This window comes from Mya arenaria, chromosome 17 (assembly GCF_026914265.1).
Source record: "Mya arenaria isolate MELC-2E11 chromosome 17, ASM2691426v1".
In the NCBI taxonomy this organism is placed as follows: domain Eukaryota; kingdom Metazoa; phylum Mollusca; class Bivalvia; order Myida; family Myidae; genus Mya; species Mya arenaria.
The window spans coordinates 2,331,532-2,352,720 of record NC_069138.1 but is presented as its reverse complement, the minus strand read 5'-3'; the positions used below and the strand labels follow the sequence as shown (position 1 = coordinate 2,352,720).

The 21,189-nt window shown below is 34.5% G+C and overlaps 1 protein-coding gene across 1 annotated transcript; it reads left to right on the top strand.

Annotated features, from left to right (window-relative positions):
- Nucleotides 1-464: 464 nt before the first annotated feature.
- On the top strand, nt 465-19,498 carry LOC128222903 (C-type lectin domain family 10 member A-like). Its single transcript, XM_052932077.1, has 12 exons — nt 465-497; nt 3,626-3,766; nt 6,999-7,076; nt 7,957-8,035; nt 8,753-8,850; nt 9,686-9,853; nt 11,431-11,526; nt 11,893-11,978; nt 15,495-15,588; nt 16,644-16,716; nt 18,598-18,732; nt 19,376-19,498. Exons 1-12 carry the CDS (start codon nt 479-481, stop codon nt 19,404-19,406), a joined length of 1,098 nt encoding a protein of 365 aa, XP_052788037.1. The 5' UTR covers nt 465-478; the 3' UTR covers nt 19,407-19,498.
- Nucleotides 19,499-21,189: the final 1,691 nt, after the last annotated feature.

Here is a 21,189-nt window from a genome sequence, read left to right as displayed (position 1 = left end):
CTTGCATAAAAATAGGCAGTCGTAATAATCCGTAAACTTCATTTTAAGCGAAGTGTCAATGACAAGGGTGGTTATAGTGTTCCATGGGGTCAAAAGTTAGTAACGGCGGCCTCATTTGTCAGTCGATATGCACTTACACATACGGGGGGAATTTGGAGTGGCCCTATAAGGCAGGTGGCCTTTTAAGCAGGTGACCGTGCAACAAGGTTTGACTGTATACTCGTCAGTGAGGTGTTTTGAATTAATCGAAATCAATCATAGAACAATAACGTAACAAGTAAGGAATCATTTCGTTAAAGGTTTTTAAGCTTAACTTCAAAAATCTATTCTGTTTTAAGGTCACATATATCAATACAATTGCTCCCCTTTATCTGCATATTTGCTGATTTCAAACAGCGTGTTAAAGATAAGAAACCATTTACTATATAAATTACTCTACTTACAAATCATATACATACGTGTATTAAAGTGGAACGGAATGATTAACCATGCGCTAGGTATGTCATCATCAACAAGTTTATACACTGAAGTTATTTTTTTCCACGATATAATATCACATATACATCAAAGACGTACATGATGATAGCCCATAATCGTTTTCAATAATAAACCATTTTCTTAACGGTTTATATAAATTTAAACTTGTTGAGATTCTTAGAGTAACATAAATGAACGCCATGTGTACATATAAATCTACGCTACTTGTTAGTATACATGAAGGTCAAGTGTACGTTTACATGTAGGTCCTTTGTACATTAACATGTATGTCATGTATACCTTTACATGTATGTAATGTGTACGTTCACATGAAGGTTATCTGTACGTTTGCTTGACGGTCGTCTGTACGTTTACATGTAGGTCATTTGTACCTTTATTTTTAGGTCATGTGTACGTTTACATGTATGTAATTTGTGCAAATACATGAAGGTTATTTGTACGTGTATTTGTAGGTCATTTGTACGAATATGTGAAAATTATTTGTACAAATACTTGAACGCTTTTTGTACGAATACATCTTTGTACATGAACGCTATGTTCGAATACATGAACGCTATTTGTACGAATACATGAACGCCATTTGTACGAATACGTGAACGCTATTTGTACTATTACATGAAGGCTATATATACGATTACATGAAGGCTATATATACGATTACATGAAGGCTATACATACGATTACCTGAAGGCTATATATACGATTACATAAAGGCTATATATACGATTACATGAAGGCTATATATACGATTACATGAAGGCTATATATGCATTTGCATGAAGGCTATGTATACAAATTCATAAACGCTATACATACGATTACATGAAGGCTATACATACGATTACCTGAAGGCTATATATACGATTACATAAAGGCTATATATACGATTACATGAAGGCTATATATACGATAACATGAAGGCTATACATACGATTACCTGAAGGCTATATATACGATTACCTGAAGGCTATATATATGATTACATAAAGGCTATATATACGATTACCTGAAGGCTATATGTACGATTACATGAAGGCTATATATACGATTACATGAAGGCTATATATACGATTACATGAAGGCTATATATACGATTACATGAAGGCTATATATGCGATTACATGAAGGCTATGTATACAAATTCATAAACGCTATACATACGATTACATGAAGGCTATATATACGATTACATGAAGGCTATATATACAAATTCATGAACGCTATACATACGATTACATGAAGGCTATATATACGATTACATGAAGGCTATATATACGATAACATGAAGGCCGATTACATGAAGGCTATATATACGTTACATGAACGCTATATATACGATTACATGAACGCTATATATACGATTACATAAAGGCTATATATACGATTACATGAATGCTATATATACGATTACATGAAGGCCGATTACATGAAGGCTATATATACGATTACATGAAGGCTATATCTACGATTACATGAAGGCTATATATACGATTACATGAAGGCTATATATACGATTACATGAAGGCTATATCTACGATTACATGAAGGCTATATATACGATTACATGAAGGCTATATCTACGATTACATGAAGGCCGATTAGATGAAGGCTATATATACGATTACATGAACGCTATATATACGATTACATGATGGCTATATATACGATTACATGAAGGCCGATTACATGAAGGCTATATATACGATTACATGAAGGCCGATTACATGAAGGCTATATATACGATTACATGAAGGCCGATTACATGAAGGCTATATATACGATAACATGAAGGCCATTTACATGAAGGCTATATATACGTTTACATGAACGCTATATATACGATTACATGAAGGCTATATATACGATTACATGAAGGCTATATATACGATTACATGAACGCTATATATACGATTACATGAAGGCTATATCTACGATTACATGAAGGCCGATTAGATGAAGGCTATATATAGGATTACATGATGGCTATATATACGATTACATGAACGCTATATATACGATTACATGAACGCTATATATTCGATTACATGAAGGCTATATATACGATTACATGAACGCTATTTATTCGATTACATGAAGGCTATATATACGATTACATGAAGGCTATATATACGATTACATGAAGGCTATATATACGATTACATGAACGCTATATATACGATTACATGAAGGCCGATTACATGAAGGCTATATATACGATTACATGAAGGCTATATATACGATTACATGAAGGCTATATATACGATTACATGAACGCTATATATACGATTACATGAAGGCCGATTACATGAAGGCTATATATACGATTACATGAAGGCTATATATACGATTACATGAAGGCCGATTAGATGAACGCTATATACACGATTACATGATGGCTATATATACGATTACATGAAGGCTATATAAACGATTACATGAACGCTATATATACGATTACATGAACGCTATATATACGATTACATGAAGGCTATATATACGATTACATGAATGCTATATATACGATTACATGAAGGCTATACATACGATTACATGAAGGTCGATTAGATGAAGGCTATATATACGATTACATGAACGCTATATATACGATTACATGATGGCTATATATACGATTACATGAAGGCCGATTACATGAATGCTATATATACGATTACATGAAGGCCGATTTCATGAATGCTATATATACGATTACATGAAGGCCGATTACATGAAGGCCGATTACATGAAGGCTATACATACGATTACATGAAGGCCGATTAGATGAAGGCTATATATACGATTACATGAATGCTATATATACGATTACATGAACGCTATATATACGATTACATGAAGGCTATATATACGATAACATGAACGCTATATATACGATTACATGAAGGCTATATATACGATTACATGAGGGCAGATTACATGAAAGCTATATATACCATTACTTGAACGTTAAATGCACGTTACTTGTTAGTATACTTTGATGTAGCAATATCTTTGTCTTAATTTAAAGGCTTATAGAAATGACTTCGCAAGTGCAATATGTTAACAAATATTCAACAAAAGAGTGTAATGTATATTCTATTTTTTTTTTTTTTTTTTTTTATCTTTTTAACAGTATGGAGCTGCATTATAGTTGTTATCACCGGAAGTGAGCCATGCGCGGACTTGGACCCAATGGGATGCGCAAATAACCTCAATTTGTGCGAGGACCCTGTTTTAGCTCAGGATGTTTGCGCCAGGACCTGTAATTTATGTCGTAAGTAATTTTAATAAAGTTTAAAAAAATACCAACGACTCTTAAACAAGTTATTTCAATATTATGTTTATCACTCCCGTTGACAATATGTTACGCAAGAGTGTGGTATTTTGTTGAGTAGGAAACTGGCAAGCCTTGAGATTCCGTAAATTAAACTCACATATCCTTTCCGCTACCATAGCCGCCTAATGCTGATCCTAAATTCGGATGTCTTCATTACCTCTATCGTACACCGGCAAACTACCGCAGCAGTGTAAACCGTACTTAAATTTTCAGCTTCTGATTACCGCTATCGTACAGCGTCGGAATACCTCTTATTTTTATAATCCTGTACATGTTTTCCCAAAAGCAGAGGCTTAAAGCTCACGATTAAAATGCTTTTGTAATATTAAAGGTAAATTGTTTATCAATTTTGAAACAGTAAAGATTTCTAATATAATTAAAGAAATTAATTTCAAACATTATATAGTACACATAAATAATTTAATATAACACCGTTAATAAATCAAGTTTGCACTTCACGAATTAGTGACAAATACATTATCCCTAATTAGGTAATGTTCCAGTGAACATTTTTTCCTTTTACTGTTACCCTTTTAAAGACATATTAATAAAATAAAATGCATTTTATCGTTCTTATTATTCACTTTTAAATACATATGATATATCGGCATAACTACGCTCTGGTTGACTTCGGAAAAATACATAACTCTCATTAATACACTACGGATATGATGAATATTGAACAAATGTAGCAATAACCGTAGACGAGTGTTGTAGTAATTTACTTGAAGACTATCATCAGTAGGTAAACACACATGATAAAAAGCGCAATGGTGATCTTGTGATATGTAGATTGCGGTATTTTTAATCTTCGGTATAGGCTTTTTTTATTTTTTATAAAACTACTATAGGCGAGTTTTGTAGGTAAGAATTGCTTCTTTTTACAATTTGTTAAGTACTTAAAGGATAATATTACTCATTAATACACTTTATCTATATGTATAACGAAATTGCCGGAGACGTTTAATTTTATTATCAATCTTGAAATTATACCACATGTGCGTGCATAGATACACTATGGCAGTTTTAACTTTTGTAGTAACTCGATATTAAGGTTTGTTGTTTTCCTTATTAAAACGCTACGGCTAGTATTTGATATTTCTAAAACAGCAATTTTGTACGACAGTAGTAGAAAAAGGTTTTCCAAAATATTTCAGAAGTACAATGCTTCAGAAGATGCTTGAAACGCAACGTTTTTTATTTCAATTAATTTATGCATGTTTATGCTTGAATCGAAGCAAATTGAAGAAATCCGAATTCTGAACACTCTCTGAAATGTCATGATAATTCTGTGACTGAGCCATGTGTGTATAAATACGCCTTTTCCGCCATGTTTGATTTTAATGCAGACATCACATAATCACAGTGTTCCAGGCACGTGTCATTTCATGTAAAATTCAGTAATAAAACCAAAAGTGAAACTGATGATTTAAGACGTGGTGTTAATATGTTTGTGTCTCTAGTTCATTGTTGTTTGGGTCCATGACATGCACCCCTAAACAGGGCTTATTTTTGAATGTTCAACTAATTGGCTTATATTATACATATTGTTGTTTCTGTTATTATTTGCACATGCATAGAGCGATTACAAAACGATATGTTTTATATGCCGAGGCCAGAAATAAATGGCGTCTGAGACGCCTTGGTAAACACTACAGCTAACCACTGAGCTAGCTGGACATTCTTTTAGACCTATACCTATACCAAGGCACATGATGCCATAACCTAAAACTACATCACTGGATGATTTTCAAACCAATTAAAGACATTCAACGAAGGCAAATATACATTAAAAGCGCATTTATTTTGAAAAAAACAACAACTAGAAATTTGATTTTATATTGAGGGGCATCTTTTATAAAGTAATATTCGTCGAATGGGATCTGCGCATGCGCGAGCATACAGTTTACTCACATTCTTTGTAGTACCACGAACATTACACATTGAGAAAGGTCAAATTTGTTTGTGTGATAAGGGTTACATCTTTTCCAAAAACAGATGTGGTAGGTTGGATGTTTTAATGCTAGGCTGTATGTTAGATTGCTATTGTTGTCATTCAAGAATGGCGTAAAAATGATATTCATTATACAGCTATTTAAAATTCATATTTAAACACACACAAAAAATCACATTTTTTCTTTAACCGACAGGCAATAAAAAAAGGTTGGGTCGGCTCCTATTAAGGTAGGGTCGGGTAACCATTACCAGATTTTTATAGGCCTGTTACCTGTTAACAACAAATGCATAATAGAGATTATGTTTCCTTTAAAGACCCCATGTCTATGAAAAGACGATCACACTTAAAATTAAAAAATATTTTTTTTATTGATTTGAATACATAGGAGTACTCGGATGTTGACAAAACAAACATGTGAATATACAATACTGTTCATCATATATAGCATTCAACCATCATATCTGATAAATATTTGAGTTGATAACCATAACTTTCTCCCAGGTATTTAATTCTGTAATAATGCTTTCACTAGTTCAAACACACATACCTAAACACGATAATCTTAGATATCACGAAATGCTGATCCAAATGTTCTACAATCTCCAAATTACTTCATTTTTTTAATTTATACAATTATTTTACAAAACTCGATCCGTTCAGTCTAAAGTTTCGAAGCTGAATGACTATTTATCGCCTTAAACTACCCGTGTATAACTAAAATCACGCCATCTACTGGATATTACATCGAATCAATGAAAGAGATCGTCCTTATTCATAATTTCAAACGTAGAAACTTAAATATTCCAGTTACAATGGATATAGTATAAAATAATTAAAATGACTATCTCTAACCAATAAGTGTCATGTTTGACTCCAAAACAGTAATTTCTCCTCATTAATAGAGAAAAAATATATGTTTGTTTAAATTATTGAAATGATCCATTTAATTTTGGTGCTGCACTGTTGTATTTAAGAGCATATCAGTGACATGATCTACTTATTACCTAGTATTTAATGAGACGAAGAATATTTAGGATTTCGGACCTGCCTCGTTAGCGCAACAACAAAAAAAACATAGCTGGTAACAATATATATAGAAGCGTCCTTAAACACTAAGTATGTCTAAAAGAAACTGCAACATCCCTTGAAATGGCGGTTAATGTACCTTATCAGGGTTGTCAATTTTAACAATACCAGTCATTTTTATTACAGGCATTCAAACAACACAAACAACGGTATCTACTGAAACTAACACGATAACTCCAGGAACTACTACACAATTTGGACAAGGTTAGTTTCAGTATGTTGAATCAACTTTGCATATGAAATCGCTAACAAAAATAGCTACAGAAATTTCCTCAACCATAGCAACAACCACTACAAGATCTGGACATGGTTAGTTTCTTCAATGTGTTTCGAATGTATCTTGTATGATAAACGTATTGTTTCTTAAATGAATACAGCGTTTTGAATACAGAGTTTTAATGTACATCAAAGATTCAACATCGTTTCTACACCGAAATCTCAATTAACAATTAACCTTCATCGTTCACTTTTAATTGAGAAAAACTTTGGTCTCAAATAAAGCACAATATTTTTAAACGGGCTTTAGTGATTTGAATCAATTAAGATATGACGTCACTAGCGGAGTGAGCAAGTATTGTCCTATATCAGCTTCTGATGTCGAGATACTAAATTTGCAAAGTGAAATGAACAATCCGCAAACCCCCAGGTCAAAATATTTCTTCGAATACAATGGGTTGAAAATGGTTGCCATTTGGTTGAGCAAGTAAGATATAAGATTAAGCAAAATGTTCAGTGAAAAGATAATTATTATAAGTAAGAAATTAACATCTGAAAAATCGCGTTCCTCTTTCGTCATACTTGATTTTAATGGTAACAAGTAACACGTATTTGTTTGCTGCTGGATATTGAACCTTTCATATCCCTTGCACTATTTGTTAAATTAGATACTTCTAAGGCTTTCGTTTATGCAGAAAGTTTTAAAAAAACGCTCCCAGACATTTATAATTGAATAAAACATGGAAATACTTTTTTATATATTTATATATTTTTTTCTCGTAAATTACCACGAACGTTTAGGTTTCTATTGTAACATGTGTTATGTGACTTTGTTTTGATCTCGATGCTAGTAAGTATTTTCCTGCAGTGATTGACGGGCGATGGTCCGAATGGTCCGCTCCTGGGTCGTGCTCGAGTACTTGCGGACTTGGTGCTGTAACCAAAAGGTAAAGCGAGGACGTAGGTGCAAGTATAAAACCTTCATTTCATGGCCCTCCATTAAAAATGTGTACCCATCGAATTCGTTCATTTGGTTTGTATTTAAACACAGCGTTTTATTTACAGTACTTGATCGGTCCAATATCTAGGTCAAATGCCTAAGAATACATTTGAAATGCATGCTTTGTTATGTTTAATTCTTGCCAAAGGTCCTTTAAGACATATTATAAAAATATTTTCACTTCTTAATGTCAATTGTTACCAATGGGAGATAGGTCATACTCGTGAGTTTGAAATATTCGAAATCCTTTTCATGACATATTAGTTATTAAAATATTTCAATCCGAATCTGATTTGTAGTATACATGTATTTATAGGTAAGTCTGCATTTTTGTTGTTTCTTTTAGAGTTATAACAAAAGAAAATTCAACTTAGTGCATGCTGTTGACAATTGATTTGCCTTGTGTGAAACAGTATGTTAGATTTTAATTCATATTTACAAATCCGTCAGAAATTTCTCATTATATCTGAGCTGGAAAAACGTTGAATTAGATAGGAGTGTACCCTTCAAAAAACTTTGTCTTGAAAAACTTGAGTTTGTCTTAATAAAGAAGACCAAACAAATATATAATGAAAAGTATTATCATTTAAACTATCCCTTATCCTTGAATTCGCTACACCATCTCCAATACTGAAATGATCTTATACACAATATTCCTTAACAGGCATCGGACATGTACTAACCCTTCCCCTGCAAATGGTGGTAACATCTGCAAAGGGCCAATCTTGAAGTTTGACAACTGTCCATTCGTGAAGTGTCCAGGTATATTTGATACTGTAGTTAAGGACCAGTATTTATGTCCTTTTTAAATGGTTATAAGAAGGAACCGATGTTGGTGATCGAGCCCAAAAGTTCTTTGGTTTTTATTACTGTTACTACTGTTTACAGCCAACTGTTGAGGTTTTATATTTTCATCTTATACAGACATTTCGTTGGCGTCTGTTAGGGACGACCTTAAAGCTAATGCACATTTTCATCTTAAAATATTTTTTATTTTGTTTAACCTGGATGATTAAAGCAAAAAAAACCCATATGATTTGTGTACAGAAAGCAAAAGTGTTCATGATCAATAACCTCCCTGTATGAGGTTCCGAGATGTGTTACATTGACAAACATACAGTGCTTAGTGTTCAATGCCCTACCCCCCCTCCCCCCCAAACCCCCTCCTGTCTACAGGTCTAGAAAATGTGTACTATTGACCGAAGAACTGTGTTTCTGAACTATGTTCTCTCGGTCTTTAGGTCCAAGGAAGGTGTGCAATTCGATCAAAGACAGTGTCCTTTTAGGTTATGTATTGAACATGCGAGCCAGGTAGCTGACCAAATTCATTGCAACATTGCACCCATTTACTTAGAATAAAATCGTATTATGAATTTTGAGAGGAGATTGAGATTTGATAGTTGACTTAAGTAGTTTAATGATATTGGGGCCTTGGTCGATTTAAAGTGCTGCTAGGGGCCTTTGGCAGAAGTTTACTTTACATCGCTGTCAATGAAGATTCTCATGCATACCGATAGACCGTTGTTTTCCTACCATGGATGTAGAATGTGCGTCCGTTTATGTATTAATTAAAAATGATTTTACTCTATTTTTAAAGATGCTTACACGGATGGAATTTGGACCGATTGGAGTGGATGGTGGGGTTGTTTAGGACAGTGTGGCCAAGCACTTCGGTACCGGTTCAGGCATTGCGTCACTTCCGTCAACAATGGCACGTGCGTTGGGGAGAGAATAGGCTCTACGCCATGTTCTGACCCATGTATTGGTAAATAATTGTGATACCTAATTGTCAGCACATATCACTTTAAGGTACAGTATGCTTAATACAATACAAATCACTATGAAAAAGCTACTGAAGCCAGCACTTGAGTTATTGAAATTAAACACGATCTTTTCAGCGCGATAGTATGAATTTTATTACGCTGCTAGTGGTTAAAAAACTGTTTCTTACCATGTTTTTAATGACAACGTTCTTTAAATAGAGGGTGTATAGTTGTATACGTGTTATTACTGATCCGTACGAGATAAATTTAGCACGGTTAAGCCCCGCCTACTGGTTAACGTTCCGCATTTAGTGTCTCAAAGCAAAGAAAGATTTCTCACAACTCGTACAAGTTGCAGACATCACGCCGAGTAGATTTATTTATCTCTTAAAGGCCTAATTTAAGGAATGTTTGGCATGTAATTCCCTGCAGTGCATCTCCTCTTTATTGCGCTGGTGTCACAGCAGGGGCCATTTTCTGTGTATTTGTTATTGCCTCCCGGCCATTTAAGGTTGACACTTTTCGAGTAGATAATCTCACTGTCTCACTATAACATATAAACAATCTGCATATCTAATGTATTTATTAATTAAATTGATTGGGAAATAAAATAAATAAGAGTGATAAGTTTTAAATAGATATACTGTTTAATATATATATTTAAATCCATTTTAAATGCATGGTCACCATTGTTATATCTAAATTGTGAAGCATCCTGGATAAATCATATTAATGAGCTATTATATATAACATAACTCTTAATATTATTCAAAGGCATGGTCATAATAATAATATTAGTATCATTGGGAAACAACAACAACAACTAACAGACAATATATATTGTCCATTTCTATAATAAAACTTCTAACAATGACTGCATCGTATCTTTGAAAAGTTTTGCATAAGGTGCTCTGAAATGTATCCCTCCGTCTGCAGATAGAGTTGGGATCTCTAATCATAGAAGTACTTGGGGTTTACCTATACGTTTATTATTATTTGTTTTATTGGTAAGCTTCCTCAAGTTAATGCATACTTTGATAAGATTTACCTTTTGCATTTTATCTTTATTAAGGATTGATGGGATAAGAGCGAGGTTTGTGCTCATAAATTGGTTTAAGCCCCCAGTAAATTTACATTTTCTGACCGTTTCAAGGCGGTGCCTAACTATTCTTCATAAACATACCTAATTTTTTAGATAGATATTATGTATGCACTGTGCTGTTTGTGGAGTTTTGTGCTGTTCTTCTATGTTTCTTGTTTGTTATTTTGTGTTCTATGTCTTTGGCGTTTGCACAGTGCCACTAAACCGGGTTTATGTTTAAACTTTTTGCTACTGAGCTTGTTTCTGTAGCTTTTTACATAATTTTTTCTATAATACTCATCATTGAAGATATGGATACTGAACAAGTGTTTTGTTTTTGTTTTTTCATCGCAATCGTTTCCAAACCCTTCATACATTCGTTATACAATGACCGTTTACGAAAGAAATCAGTTTTATCAAATAAATACCAGACACTAAAATATCTACCTTATATCCGAAAGCTGTCATTTATTAGCGCAACCAAATATCATTTTCCAGTCATACATACAACACTACCATCACCAACAACAACACCAGTTCTCTTAACGACGACGACATCAAGAGCAACAACCACTTCAACGACACATGCGGAAAGTAGGAACTGTTTTTTTTACAATTGTTTATTTATTCCATAGAAAATATATTTGCCTGTATACATCTATCACACGTATATACCTGACGCTAGTATATACCTGATGTATGTCCACACTTTCATTGGTCCAAAATCTTTCTTGTGGAAACTCCTATATGTTTTGTAGACAAACCCGCGTGCGTCATAGAAGGTGACATCAATCTGGCAGTCCGCTCAAATAAAAAAGAGATCGGAAGTGACGTCATTTTTCTATATGATATCCCATGTTTTACTGAGGTAATCCTTGTTAGTTTTTATTTAAATGTCACTAATGTTCACTAAAGTTCATTATAAAAAGCCCCCTTTATATATTCACATTTTGTTCATAGGTACACTATGTCCGGCATTTTGGTCCAGGAGAGATAACTCTTGTTATTACTTCAGCCCCGTAACGCAGAGCTGGGACGCAGCTAAGGTAAACTTAAACCAAAGCAACATCCCCACGAGTCGAACTAAACTTGATGGCTACTTGAATGCTTACTTAAAGCTGCACTCTCACAGATATACCATGTTTACAACTTTTTTTTATTTTTTGTTTTGGAAAGAGCAAAATTTTGCATTAATATCTGCAAACCAATTATAAAAGATTGCTGACAAAAAATCAGATCGCAGATTGTTATATTTCCGTTCGAAAAATAATATTTTATGGCTTAAACCGTTACTAACGGTTTAAGAAAACTGCATAAAACATCAATTTTTGAACTTTAATATTAAAATTTGCGATCTATTTTTTTGTCAGCAGTCTTGTATAACTGGTTGCCATGGTATTTCGCAAAATTGGCTCGTTTCAAGACAAAAAATAAAAATAAAACTTGTCAAAACGTTCAATCTGTGATAGTGCAGCTTTAAAAGCTGTACTCTCACAGAAAAACTGTTTTGAACATTTTTTTTTCATTTTTTGTCTTGAAACCATTTTTTGCGCTAATGTCTAGAAACCAGTGCATTAAGACTGGTGAAAAAGAAATGATCGCATTTTTTCATATTTACGTTCAAAAAAAGATGTTGTATGGCTAAAAGCGTAACGTGTTTTTTCAAGAAAATAAATGGTACGGCAGTTTTTCAAACAATTGAAGTATTGTTAAACGATGCGGTCTTGCATATTCGCGTGATTACATATTAAGGAATTGCATGTGATGCGAAGCTAGCTAGGTGAGATAACGTGGATATGACGTAAGCTGAAATACTGTTCTTCGGGCCGCCTGCCAGTAGTTTCTAGAGAGTCTGGGGTTGATTTCCAAGCTGCAGGGTCAGCATCGTTCATCCTCTGTATATTGGTAAAATAAATGTGCTACAGGTATGTCCTTTAATGAGCAATCTTATATAACTGAATCGAATGCATTGATGCCAAAATTGAGCTGATTCTGAGACAAAAACATAAAATAACAGTCAATACTGTCAATCTGTGAGAGTGCAGCTTTAAGTAATAAGTAATCTCAAAGAGGATACCTAAGATTCAACTGGTATTTGTGTCGATTTTGATAAGCCATAAAAAACGGAGATCCTAGCATACAAAGTTTTAACGAATACCGCTTCACCTCTCAGATATGTTTGTTTTGGTATTTGGTATGTTTGTGTAGATATAAAACATAATCACCCGCAAATTGCAATACCCATGACCTGCGTTCCATATCATATAATGGCCGACGCAACTGGTCAGTTTAAGGAATGTTTGGCATGACAATCCCCGGCTGTGCATCTCCTGCTAATTGCACTTACAGAAGGATTATACTAGGCCTTAAACAGTGTGGGAAATTTTGAAAGCCACTTGTATCATACATTGTATTATCAACATGGTGGTATTAATTAAGCATATCATGTGACTTCTATAAGTATCTTATAAGTTTATTCCTGAAATTCTTAATTTTATTGGCTTTATTTAACCTACATAATTATACGTCAAAACAAACTCAAACATTTATTTTAATTTGAGTAACATATAAATGGCAATTAAGTAAGGATATTATTAAGACATTTATGTGTTTATATTTACCATATGATAGGTAATTGTTGTTCAACTACCAATTCATACGACATTGCGTACAAATGCATGTGGATTTCTTTGAGTTTATTGTACGAAAATGAATGAGACAATTTGATGTGTATACCACGTGATAAATTACGTCATAAATGCTACATCGGAAGGCAACAATGACCTTAAAATGAAGACATACAACAAAGATAAGTTTTATTTCACTACACAAATTTTAATGAAACAAAGGGCAGTCATTGCCACTTAAAGAGCCCCTCCTTTGTTTTATTACTTTGTTAAGAAAAAAATTGTTTCATCAAACACTTTAACAAACCTGTTTCCAAAATGATGTTTTTACAGTGCTCCGTCAGACTGCCGTTTTATGAAAAGGTTTGTCGAAGTGTTTTAAGAAACTAATCTCTCAATCAAACTCTGGTAAAATATCGAAGTTGATGCTTTGTTAGCGGCGTAGATTGCGCTATGTTTCATTTAAAATGGTGAAGAAATAGTGAAGTTATCTTTGTTTAAAGTCTTCATAAGAGGCAAAGTATTGCTGTCCGACGTAACCTTTATGACGCAAATTTATCAGGTGGTATACACACACTGTTGATACTCTTCGTAACAATTGTACTGTAACGTGCGACGGTATACAACCACCAACAGATCCCTTCAGTGAAAAACATACTCGACCCTGAAGAGGTCCACTGGTCTTTATGTATACTAATTTCTCTGTACACACAGAACCCGGGCTTTGCTAATTTGCATATTACCATACAAGTAAACATACGTACTATGAACGTACTTCCGTCTATAACGGAAAGTTATACCATGAACACACATCCGCCGATTTCAGCGGACCGTTACATTACCAAACAAGTAAACATACGTACTATGAACATACTTCCGTCTATAACGGAATGTTATACTATGAACGCAAATCCGCCGCTTGCGGCAAACCGTTACATTACCAAACAAGTAAACATGCGTACTATGAACGTTCTTCCGTCTAAAACGGAATGTTATACTATGAACGCAAATCCGCCGATTTCAGCGGACCGTTACATTACCAAACAAGTAAACATACATACTATGAACGTACTTCCGTCTATAACGGAATGTTATACTATGAACGTACTTCCGTCTATAACGGAATGTTATACTATGAACGTACTTCCGTCTATAACGGAATGTTATACTATGAACGCAAATCCGCCGCTTGCGGCAGACCGTTACATTACCATACAAGTAAACATACGTACTATGAACGTACTTCCGTCTATAACGGAATGTTATACTATGAACGCAAATCCGCCGCTTGCGGCAGACCGTTACATTACCATACAAGTAAACATACGTACTATGAACGTACTTCCGTCTATAACGGAATGTTATACTATGAACGTACTTCCGCCTATAACGGAATGTTATACTATGAACGCAAATCCGCCGCTTGCGGCAGACCGTTACATTACCATACAAGTAAACATACGTACTATGAACGTACTTCCGTCTATAACGGAATGTTATACTATGAACGTACTTCCGTCTATAACGGAATGTTATACTATGAACGCAAATCCGCCGATTTCAGCGGACCGTTACATTACCATACAAGTAAACATACGTACTATGAACGTACTTCCGTCTATAACGGAATGTTATACTATGAACGTACTTCCGTCTATAACGGAATGTTATACTATGAACGTACTTCCGTCTATAACGGAATGTTATACTATGAACGCAAATCCGCCGATTTCAGCGGACCGTTACATTACCATACAAGTAAACATACGTACTATGAACGTACTTCCGTCTATAACGGAATGTTATACTATGAACGTACTTCCGTCTATAACGGAATGTTATACTATGAACGCAAATCCGCCGTTTGCGGCAGACCGTTACAGTACTTTTGTTTAGAAAATCAACAAAATCCTAATTATTCCTTTTCATAAAAAGACACACTGCAACTCCCGTGGGGCTGATCTCGTTAAAATTGATGACAAGGCGGAACAGCACTTTTTGGTGGCTAAAATGTTTGGTATGGGAATTGGTAAGTTTATTTATACTGATCTATTGTAAGTCTGTGTTCTTGGTAGAAAGTATATTTTATAGGAAATAAGCACGTGCGGAATCAGAGGGGTGGGGCGCACCCGGTGCACACCGCCCTAACCCCATAAAATTGTCCAGGTTTACTTTTCAATAAAGGTAAAGAAGAAAAATAAAATACGCCCTTAATGGACTTTTCGGAATATATATATATTTTTTTAAATATTTCTTGGGGGATGACCCCAAACGCCCCTGTCAACACTTTCAACCAAATAAACGTCGTTTCTGCGGGAAGGGCGCAAGTGAAAAGGGTATGTCCTTGAGTTACGCCCCCTCTAACTCCGAATTCTTGATATGCCCCTGATAAGACTTGGACCATAAAAATAAACAGTCCTATGTTTGAGTTGAGACTCTAACAGCGAATTACTTTTTTTTATTTTATTGTAACTTTACATGTAGATGAGTTTGTATGATGAAAATTCTTGAATAATATTAATTAGTTATTTAAATGTTTTAATATTGTATATTTGTGATACAAATGGAATAAATATGATGCTTCGTAATTTAAAAAAAATATATCGAGAAACGGGGTTCCACATAAGCCTTTGACTTTTTCCTCATTTCTTTGATTGAATAAGATATGTTGTGTATTTGTATATGAAGTATGTGTTACTAAATTAATCAAGACTATTTTAACTCATTTAACGAAGTAAAATGAATTAAACATCAAGTTTTTAACTTTAATATAAAAATCTGAGATCTCATTTTTAGTCAGCAGTCTTTTAAAATTTGTGTTCATGCATTTTGCACCAAAAATGGCTCGTTCATAAACAAAACTGGTCATACCCTTTTCACTGGTCATATATGATGTACCAGTGGCCGTTTATATGACCTACAGTGTAATCTTTGAAGGCCCCAACAAATATTAAGCTTTAGTTTTTAGTCTCATTTTCTTTCGATGCAATCAGAATTCTTTTCATAGGATACAAACTCAATATGGGTTTACTAAGCATCCAAAGTTTTCATATGTGTGGTTCGGTTACGGTATAAACATTTCAGATTTATGGTGGACTGGTGGACGTGACAAGGGACACACGCACTACGCATGGGAATGGGAGGGAAAAGACATTCCGTATGTTAGGGGTGTTACCATACCCCCGACTCCTTAAAGCTGCACTCTCACAGATTGAACGTTTTGACAACATTTTTATTTTTTGTCTTGGAACGAGCATTTTATTTTTCGAAAATCCGTGGAAACCAATTATATAAGACTGCTGATAAAAAATAGATCTCAGATTTTTATATTTCAGTTCAAAATTGAAGTTTTATGCATTTTTCTTAAATCGTTTGACCATAAAACATTAATTTTCGAACGAATATATGAACATTTAGGATCTGAGTTTTTCTCAGCAATCTTATATCATTGGTTTGCAAATATTTACGCAAAACTTTGCCCTTTCCAAGAATAAAAATAAAAAGAAATTAATAAAAATGGTAAATCTGTAAGAGAGCAGCTTTAATCGTTCCTTGCCCTATTTCGTACCTCGTTATCTACCCTATCGTTCCTCGCCCTATTTCGTACCTAGTTATCTACCCCAACGTTCCTCGCCCTATTTCGTACCTATTATCTACCCTATCGTTCCTCGCCCTATTTCGTACCTAGTTATCTACCCTATCGTTCCTCGCCCTATTTCGTACCTAGATATCTACCCTATCGTCCATTGCCCTATTTCGTACCTAGATATCTACCCTATCTTTCCTCGCCCTATTTCGTACCTAGATATCTACCCTATCGTTCCTCGCCCTATTTCGTACCTAGTTATCTACCCTATCGTTTCTTGCCCTATTTCGTACCTAGATATCTACCCTATCGTTCCTTGCCCTATTCCGTACCTAGATATCTACCCTATCGTTCCTCGCCCTATTTCGTACCAAGATATACCCTATCGTTCCTCGCCCTATTTCGTACCTAGATATCTACCCTATCGTTCCTCGCCCTATTTCGTACCTAGATATCTACCCTATCGTTCCTCGCCCTATTTCGTATCTAGTTATCTACCCTATCGTTCCTCGCCCTATTTCGTACCTAGATATCTACCCTATCGTTCCTCGTCCTATTTCGTATCTAGTTATCTACCCTATCGTTCCTCGCCTTATTTCGTACCTGGTTATCTCCCCTTTTCTGCATGAATCCAGTGTTGTTAGCGTATTGATTTAAGCATTATTTTGAGTTCCTGCATTCTTTTAAATACCCTGTTTTTCCTGGGTACTACTTAACACACATTAAATTCCGGGTACTTTTTAAAACATTTTGAATCTCGAGTTTTCCTTAAAATCCTATTTTTCGGGTTCTCCTAAAACCCCTTTAATCCCGAGTACTCCTTCCAACCCTTCAACCTTCTTGAGTGGCGGATATCCCTTAAAACCCCTTAAATCCCAGGTACTACTTAAATCCCTTAAATACCGGGTTCCCTCTTGGAACCCATTGATTCCCGAGTACTCCATAAAACCCATTAAGTCAAGGGTACTCCTTAAAACCTTTTAAATACCGGGTTCTTCTTAAAACCCATTTTATGTTTTGACGCACATGATAGAGTCTGGCTAGTAGAACGATGCTTATTTGAGCTGGTCTTTTGTGATTAAAAATCTAGTTGTTGCCATTGTCTGGTGTCGCTGTTGATGTTGCTGTCGTCGTCGTCATCGCGTTGTTGTGAACTTAAAAAGACTAAAACAATGACCATAACTCAAAAAATGAAACGAAACTTGGTAAACATGTTCAAATTTTAATTGAAAATTTTATTTAAATGAAAACACGAATACATTTAAATGAATGAGTATGGTTAAAATGAAATGATGCATTTTGTTAGCAAAAAATAAAAACCTTTCAGTCGATGAATATGGCATTATGTTACCATTTATTTTAAATAGTTTTAACACCATGCAACGAACTTCATTCAAAAATCTTTTATGTTAATACATGGTCAGTTGTTCCATGTCTCCTTTCCATTGACAGATTTACGTACACGGAATGGGCTTTTGCGGAAATGTACATATTAGATAAAGAATGCGTGGCAATTTCTTCACAATACGCCTTCAAATGGGTATGTGAAAAATGCAGTGCAGCCATGAATTGGATTTGCGAAAAAGAGTGAGTAGCATTCGCATTATGCAAATATCCTTGAGATTTTATCTTTATATAATCAACGTTTTTTATTTGCTTTCCGGTAGTTTATTAAGATTTACCAGTGAAATAAAAATGATATTTCACTTCAGACAATGAAATACTGTTTCGATATTTTTCACTGTTTTGTAATAAGCCCGCTTTCTATTCAAAATCAAATGTCAGCGCGCAAATGCTTTTGGCTTCAAATTTTGTTTAAATTGCACTTTGGGATGTGTCAGGGTCATGCCATAATGCAGCCATTATAGGGGGCGGGCACTACTTAATAAACTAGTAAACTATTGGGTAATGTTTTTTCCCCTTTTTTGAAGTAGATAATACTTTTTAAGTATATTTGTTTGGTGATACCATTTGATTTTTTCATCTCGACACAGTGAATGTTACATTACTTTTGTCAAAAATACAGAAATCTATAAGAGCAGTGAAATATCAAAATTGATATTTTCATCGTAATGAAAATAATTGTAGTGAACAAATATTAGAATTAAATAATAATAGATTAATAATTACATATTGTTCAAGTAAGTATTTCATTTCCGTGAAGGGCAATGCCGTAACATGATATTTCACCGAAACCCATAAAAGACAATATGGTATGTTCATCTTTCAGACTCGATCATAGTGCGTCCTTAGTCGGATAAAGATAACGGACAAGGCAGGTGCGGGCGACTTCCTTCATCTCTGACTTGTCATAATATATGTATGGATATTAAAATAGAGATCAAGATTTCAATATATTTCTGCTTGGTGTTAGTTCCATTCCTTAAAGGCCTAGTTTAAGCCTTCTAAAAACGACCCCCCTCAGTACAGTACACAGGAAAATGGCTCCTACTGTGACACCCGTGCAATTAGCACAGCAGGGGATTATCATGCCAAACATTCCTTAAACTAGGCCTTTAACACAGTGTGAGTATACCACGTGATAAATTACGTCTTACATGCTACGTCGGAAGGCAACATTTTGCTTAAAAGGAAGACTTAAAACAGAGATAACATTTCTTTTACTAGACCATTTTAAATGAAGGTAGCCTATGTCGCTTAAAGAGCCCCGCCTTCTTTTTATTTCCAGAGTTTGATAACGTTTCATCAAACACTTCGACAAACTGCTTTCCAAAATAATGTTTTGACAGTGCCCCGTTAGTCGGCCGTTTTGTGAAAAGGTTTGTCGAAGTGTTTGAAAAAAATAAACTTTCAATCAAACCCTTGTAATTGACCGAATGCCGGGCTCAGTCGACAGTGGACTGCGCTATGTTCCATTTAATATAGTAAAGAAATAGTGAAGTTTTGTTTAAAGTCTTCTTTCGAAGCAAAACGTCTGTACCATCATAGAAACCTTGTTTTGTGGCAATATTTAGATTGCTAATTAATAATTTTTCGCTTCAAATGTCCCCATAAAACAGTTTTCACGCACCTTTCAAGAAATAATACTTCACTCTCCTCAGAACTATTTAAATACCGATTTGACTTTTAACATAATCTTAATCACTGCGCGCATATCCATGATAACCACGAATTATCACATATCCATACGCATTTATAAACACTACTCACGAAAGAGTTCCAGTTAAAATGGACATTTTTTCTTAATTTTGTTTTACTGAGATGGGAGAAAAGCATCTTTCATAGCCGCTCGTGTAGGATAGGTTCATCACAACCCTCGCGCAGGGTAAACCTCGTTTTCGCAAAAACACCCTGCGCTCTGGTTGGGATGAACCTATCTTACACTCTCGGCTATGAAAGATACTTATAATCTATACCAACTGTTTGTATTGTAAACTGAACAGCGAGAAGAACATTTTTAAATGATACCAAAATAGTATGTTGCGATTAGGTTTCAACATCTACATACTAACATAGTTGCTAGTGGCTCAATGATTCACTTAAAGAATGAACTGCGTGATTGATCTCAATGCCGTGGTATGAAGACTCCATGCATACTTTGACCACCCCATGCGTTCATATCCGCAATAATGACATCAATCATACAATCTATAACTAATATTTTACACCAATAGTTCATTATATCTTTTAAGAATTGTTCAAAAATGCTTTATTAAATTTAGGAAAACGTAACAGTAATTATATTTCACCCATTCTGTAAACAGAACGACCGACTGTAACCGGAAACATTTTATCATATGACGTCACAATAACACTGGAAATATTTATTTCATTGTAGACATGTAAAATCACTTTTAAAATTAAATTGAAAATCTAATAACTGCAATACATTTCGCATACTATATATTAACACTTTTCAACATGCTGATTTAATAAGTCGTTCTTTGTGACAACTGACAGCGTATGTTAGTTTATTAATCAACTGTGACCTATAAACATTTATAAATCAATGTTGAATTTCCATTGCAAAGTTTAAATATTCCACTTGGCCTTTCCACATTCCACACTTATCAGCAAGTTAAG